This window comes from Fistularia commersonii, chromosome 1, assembly GCF_037954325.1.
Source record: "Fistularia commersonii isolate RoL2024-O1a breed Wild chromosome 1, RoL_Fcom_v1.0, whole genome shotgun sequence".
NCBI classification, from domain to species: domain Eukaryota; kingdom Metazoa; phylum Chordata; class Actinopteri; order Syngnathiformes; family Fistulariidae; genus Fistularia; species Fistularia commersonii.
The window spans coordinates 17,004,350-17,011,409 of record NC_141284.1 but is presented as its reverse complement, the minus strand read 5'-3'; the positions used below and the strand labels follow the sequence as shown (position 1 = coordinate 17,011,409).

The 7,060-nt window shown below is 41.9% G+C and overlaps 1 protein-coding gene across 1 annotated transcript; it reads left to right on the top strand.

Moving 5' to 3' along the window:
* Positions 1-270: 270 nt before the first annotated feature.
* Positions 271-6,604, top strand: LOC147237602 (uncharacterized; the record flags this gene model as incomplete). Its single annotated transcript, XM_086151862.1, has 3 exons — positions 271-294; positions 2,711-2,830; positions 4,544-6,604. Coding segments are annotated over 3 exons (555 nt in total), but the record flags the coding sequence as incomplete, so codon positions are not given.
* Between the last annotated feature and the right edge of the window lie 456 nt (positions 6,605-7,060).

Below are 7,060 nucleotides of genomic sequence, written 5' to 3'. Positions count from 1 at the left end.
AAACTCGCGATCTCACGTCGGCGCGTCGCCGCCCGGCTTTCGCAGTCTCCTAGCAACAAGAAACATCTGCCTCCGCGGGGACCAATGGGGACGCGCGCCGAGCGGCGTGCGCCGTCGCCGGGAGCGGGATATTTTAGGAGGCTGAGAGGGGAAGGCGGGAGACACCGATGCCCGGAGGAACCGCAGCCTGACTCGCGTAAAGACGCCAGGCCGAACCGGAGCGGTGTGGAAGAGGACGAGGCTGCGAGCTGGATTTGACTGACTGACCAAACTGCCGGACGCGATCAGTTGAAGGTAAGAGCGGGAATTATTCAAATAAAATCAAAAATGTAACTTTCAGTCTATATTTCAATTCTACCCATGAAATATTTCAGAGCCAAAAGAACAAAAATATTGCAAATATGGTGAAATGCGTTTGAAAATTACCCTCAATGTGGGAATCAGAGATAAATCGCAACAGCTGTGACACCCAAACCTTATATTAACCTTATATTTTTGTATCATGTACTCAACGTGCGCGCACGTTTAATTTCAGTCAGAATTTAACAAAAAAAAATCTGCACATTTTCTTTCTCCAAATGAGAATGTTTGAGCTCGGTCACACGCTCTTGCATCCGTGCAACACATCCGTGAGTGTTTGTGTTTGTAAAGAGTCCAACACGCCACGCAAACAAAATACACACGTACAAACACTTCCCACGCACGCTCCCTGCTCCTGCCCCTATCATCTTGCATCATTTCGCCCCCAGATGAAATAATCTTGTTGCAGCTCGACGCTTAGAAGCGTGAGTCACCGCAGCGGCTGTAACGTTTCGCAGCCACACAGCTTCCCTCTGCATGATATTTGAAAGCGCAACACACACACACACACACATCCACTCACTTTCTTATCTTGGTAACCTTATTCATCTTCCTTTTCTTCCAAATCAAACGAGTCTCTTCTGGGCAGGAATGAAAGTGTGTTCTTCAGACTGCGTAATAACAAATACATTTGATGGAATTTTTAATCGATGCATTAAACACGTACTAAAGAAACTTTCAGATAATATTATTTTATGTTCAAAACATCAGACCGTCTATATCGTTTGCATGTTGAAGCTATGTGTTATTTCCATGTTTCGTTTTATTTTGTGAACCTGTTTCCCATGGCCCAATTAAAAAATTAGCAGAATGCTTGGGAAAGAAAAAGCAGGAGTTAAATCAACCTAGTTTAGTTTGGTTGGCGGTGCTCGTGTCCAATATGGTATTTTTTTCTTACATCTGTTACCCTCTTCCTGATGGCACCTGACTCAAGACCAGATACTATCCCTCCTTGGTTGTTTATGACTTTTGTGATATTGTTCTTTTCTACATCCAGATCTGAATCAGTGCAGTGTGATATCACAGGGGGAGACAAATTGGAAACCATGGTGTCACTACAAATGCTTGACGGTGTGACTTAGCTTAGCTTACTTAGCTTATGTCAGCAGAGGACAACACCAACACATTTGTGGACCAGAGAAATGCTCCAACTTTAGCTTTAAATCAACTATCAACTTGTAGCCTCTGGTCCAATTTCCTTTTGCTTGCCAATTACAACCCATTATTTCTTAAGGGTTGGGCTCAATACAAAGACTGATCAATAGATACAGAAGAATAACAAAATCCTAGATTGGATCTCCCAACTCTTAGTACAACATCATACATTCTTATTGGTTTCCATGGCTCCACTCCTCTTGCCTTCTGATTCCTTGCTGGGTGCAGGTCTTGCTTTTTATTTTCCCAGGAATAAGTTTAGGGAACCTGATGCTAACAGACAACAGCGCAGTTCTCCTGATCTGACACGCTGAAGGGATTCAGCCATTTTTAGCACACATTTTGTTGCACTCAGCATTTCTTTGACCCTACTACTAATAATAACGCATTTCATTTGTGCTGATCGAGATTACAGGGAGTAGGCAAATTTGAACAGATGGGTTTGAGTTTTGGCTTAAACTGAGAAAGAGAGTCTGCTTTTCACGTATCAAGAGGGAATCAGTTCCAGAGTCGGGGAGCAGAATGACTTACTGCTGTAGATCACATGGCGCTAAGGTGAGCAGGGGGAGCAACGGATGAAGTCTCAAGAGAGGAGGCGGGAGTGGCAATATGAAGCAGGTCGGATAAGAATAGAGGGGCCAGTTTGGGGATGCACTTCAACAAGAGGATCAATATTTTCCAGTTGATCCTAGAGTCGATGGGCAAGCAGCGGCGCTGTTTGAAGAACTGGTGTGATGTGTTCTCTGTGACGTTGCGTCACAATTTACCCAGATACTTATTCAGTGCTTGCGTTTGAAGGGGTTAGTGCACCCTCTCAGACAGTGCGCTACCCCCTATTGGCTTGGAGAGTCCTCGTGACCCATGGCTTGTCAGTATCAATGTGATATCACCAAACTGACACCTCCCTGACAAAGAAAAAAGCCTCAAATGTGTCGCCTATTTATTTGAGAGCAGTTGCCATCTGTCAAGAGTGTCATTCAACCAGTGGAAAACGAGCATTCGATGAATAGGCAACGTCACTGTGCACTGAAAGAACGCTCAGCGGTTAAAAAGCATACTGTTGACCATTTCCAGTGCTATAACCTTGAATTGTGCCATCATACAGGAACTGTTGCATGTTTTATTTGCAGTGTTAAAAAGAAACCATATTTTCACCCGAGTCTTGTCCTTCAATCTGTACGTTCCCCTTCCGCAGCGGCTGCTTTTACAGCAAGAGAGACCAAACCATTTAACAACGTCGAAAGTTGCCTACTTCAAGAGGAAATATGCGGAGGAGGAGGTTTTGCATCGAGGCTTACAGGGATATTTTCAAAAAGTATGACCACGTTCTTTTCTTCTCCTCTTGCTGTTCACATCTTATCTCTTTTGTGTGATTCAGGGCCAAACAACACCAGAGAGGGACAGATTTGATTTGCTGCGACCTTCTCCATGTGTGGATCTCTTTATCAAATGACATCCTTTAAGTCAGACTGTTTGTGCTTTATTTCTTTTCAACCCATCCTGTTTTTTTCTCGTTTTTTTTCTCTCTGAATACAACATATACCCTTTCCTACCTGTCATCCATGTGCGATGTTTCCCTTTTCATTTTTATTCACTCTCTTTTTGTTGTCCTTCAGTGTGCAGCAACACATGTGTTTTTTTTCCGATTCTATGCAGACAATATAATGTTATAATGACTGCAGACACACCTCAGAGAAATCTCGCTGCTTCTGTTTTGTCCTGCGAATAACGTCCATAAAATTTGAGCCAAACATAGTTACAGAGTTTATTAGGTACACATCAGGTAGTCAAGCTCAAATAAAATGTCTTAACTTGGTCTAACAATGTTGTGCAAAAAATTGGGGTCAACACTTTATATTGACAAACAGCAGCAGAAATACAAATATTGAGTTTGGTGTATCAGTATGATGACTGCCCGTATTTTGAAGCATTTATGCAGTAAAATTGAAATGGAAAGAATTTTATTTTTTTTGTCAATTTATTTTCCAAACTGGCACTCCTTCTCAGAAAAAAAAAACATATCTGTAGGATGCTTAATTGCAATTAAGTGATACAAAAAAATATTGCTGAAGTAACAATGCTTAGAGGCTTATTATTCCAAAAAGTTAGAGTTTTCCAAAATGTTTGAATTTCACTTCAAAACATTGAAATATCATCAAAAAAAAAAACTTGCGTTATTAATCTAGTTAGCTTTGATGGTTTCTTTCTGTGTGGCGCCTCTGTTTTCCCAGCCCGGACTCTCTTCAGATTCTCCCTCTCCCTTTCACATTCCAAATAAAGTCAGTGCGTGCATTGAATACATGTCTGTTGATGTGAATGAAAAAGTGAGTGATGGGATTTCTCTCATTGTGGTTTTGTGATGATTGCTACCCCATCCACGTTAGATGGGACTGGCCATCGAACACTATTTGAAGGATTAGCCTTTTTGATGAATGTCTGAGTGTACCTCTGTTGGTGGAGTTATCGTGTACAGAGAGCTGCTCACACAAGGAAATACCAAATACCTACTTTATTCTTCTTCTTCTCCTTTCGGCTTTTCCCCTCAGGGGTCGCCACAGCGAATCAACCTTCTCCATCTAACCCTATTCTCTGTATTCTCCTCTCTCACACCAACTACCTTCATATCCTCTCTTACTACGTCCATAAATCTTCTCTTTGGTCTTCCTCTAGAGCTCCTGCCTGACAGCTCCAATTCCAGCATCCGTCTACTTATATATCCACTATAAAATACCGACTTTATATCAGACCAAATTGTCAAACCACACCATCCAAAGTAAAGATGACAAAAAATACCTGATTCATCGTAAATATTGTTCCTAAGTTCTGCTAAATTCTTATATATGATGTGGAAGACATTGTGTAATACTTTTCACTGTTTCACAGTCATAATGTCTCATTGTTCATTTTCTTTATTTCTGTATTCACTTCTTGATTCATTTTCTGTTGTGTTCATTCATGGTTCAGATGTTCTTGCAATAGAATTCTGATCCATTTCCTTGAACAGAATCAATAATATTTTTTTGCTCAGCACCTGATACTGCAGGAGGACCGGAGCTGCATCCTGAAACTGTCCCTGGAGAAGCTACGGTTCCTGGAGGACCCTGAGGCGTACCTGCGGCGCTCCGTCCTCATCAACAACCTGCTGAGGAAGATCCACCATGAGGGTGAGGAGCCAGAGGCCGAGGGGGAGGAGGAAGAGGAGGAGGAGGAGGAGGAGGAGGCGAGGGGTCAGCGTAGGCTGATGTTCTCAGACAGGAAGCGGGTGAAGGTGCTGGTGAAGGGCTGCTGCTCTCCGGCATTCAGGCTGGAGGAGCTGCAGGAGTATCAGCTGGTGCCCTGCTGCCCAGCGGCCGGCTGCCTGTATCGCCTGGGTTCCAGCCCGGGCCTCAACGGCAACCACCAGGTCCTCCTGTGCAACCTAGACGACGACAACGGCTGAGCCGAGGCCCCTCCTCGTATCCCACCACCGCGCTGCACTCCAACGCCGGGGAGATGCAGCCTTCGCGATCAGCAGGGAGGACCAGGTGGTTCTCGATTGTAAAACAAAACCTTTTTCGGAAGACAATGCGTCTTTTTTCCGCCTCAGGATCAACAGGGTCTCCCGCCTGGTCACGGTGGGTAAACTGCCACTCACCGTGTGTGAAAATGTGACAAAAGCAGCTTTCTGGATATTTTTTTTTTATTTACATTTATTTCATTTTCAATGTCGCTCGCTTGGAGTGCGAGTGGAGTCAGGGATGTTCACAACAGGTGGGGACAGAAACCGCACCGATACACTTTCTTCGTTGTTTTTTTTCTCCTGTGATTTCCTCTACTATCCTTGGTGGTGTGTTCATTTCCCGTGTTTTGGTATCCATTCTGTGTGCTGTTATTGACCGTCAACTAATGTCTCTGTCGCCCTCTGCTGCCGACGCTCTTCAGTGAAAGTCAGCAACAGGAAAAGATCATTTTTGTTTTGTCTTTCCCTTTAAGTACCACGAAATGAGCCATATGATCGTTTGTTTGTCGTTTCATTTTAGGGCAAAATGAGGAAAGTGTTATTTTTTTCTTGCCTGTGAAAAATTAGACAGTGTTTTACGGCTGCGCTTTTTTATAAATAGGCATCCCTTTATTTGTCATATTCAGTTATACATGCAGCATAACAGTGAAATTTGACCATGGGATTTTACCTATCATGGATGAACCATGAGCAGAAGGTAGCTACTTAGCATCGCTAGGGGATCAGTGGCTTCTTCAACAAGCTTGGGGAAGCGCGGGGATCGAACAGTAATCGACCACTAATCGATTCCAAGGATGATTGTTCGAACCCAATATGCCTAATTGTATAATTCGGGGGAGGACAATGGTAGGTCTTAACCACAGTTGTTAAAGCTAAACATCAAATTGTATTGAAGGAAATCTCTGTGTTTGTTCTTGACAATTATTTAATACAGAAGGTATTTAAATGAATCTTTTTTTTACTCAATTCAAAGTTGTTGTTTTTTTTCTGGTTTGTTTTGTTTTTATTATGAGTACATTGATTTGACTGATTTTAGACTCAGAAGATAATGCAACATTAACATTTGGTAAGAAGTTACCCTGCAACCTACACAAACATCCTCAAAAAAAGAGGAATAGGTTACTTTGATAAAATGTGAGAATTTCCAAAAATATCGAAAAACAAAGTGCTTTATTCAGTGCTTTGGCGATTTGGGCAGCTAGAGGGACTTTCAAAAATGTTGACAAAATTCAAAATCGTTTAAAATCAACTTTTAGCCATTATTGCAATTTTCAATTCAATTATAAAATGCCCAAAATGTAAAAAAAAAAAAAGGTGTCAATGACTTTCATTTGCCTTTCTTTGGACGAGCCTTTCTTATTTCTTTGCTTTCAGGTTCCCAAGTCTTCATGCAATTTTTTTCTAAGTTTGAGTGACTATATTGATGAGACATTATGTAGTCCTCAAATACCAGCCCATCTGAAGACAAAAGGCACTCAACGTTTGTGGCAAGGCAAGTGGCGTTTGATGAAACTCAGAGAAAATATTTGCCCCTGTAAAAGCCTTTTGTTTTCCTCCGTTTGACAAAAGTAAATGATATTTCACATCTTTTCAATGGATGCTTTTGTTATGTGTGGAGTTTCTGTCCGGAGCTTGACTGGACTTGAAACATGTGCATCTTGATAACAATCACTGAAAATGTATAAAAAAAGAGACGCTCCTTATTTTATGACAAAAGAAAAGATATATATTTTGTTGAAAAATATATTCAATTTTGACTAAAAGGGGCCTTTCAACCTTTTTTTTCAGGTGATTGACTATCAAATAAAGTGTATAAAATGACGTTTTGTGAGTCTCATCTATCTGAACGTCAAAGCTTAGCGTCAAAGCTTAGCGCGGTCATGTGACATCTTAGGGGCGTTTTTTGTGCGTGCGCGCCGTGCTGCATTCAGGTGATGATTACGGAATGCGTTTTTTGTAAACCCCCCCATGAACACACACTCACATGGGCCATTACCATGTAATTTCTGCATACATACAGCATATCTTTCGTAACAGACAAACTGG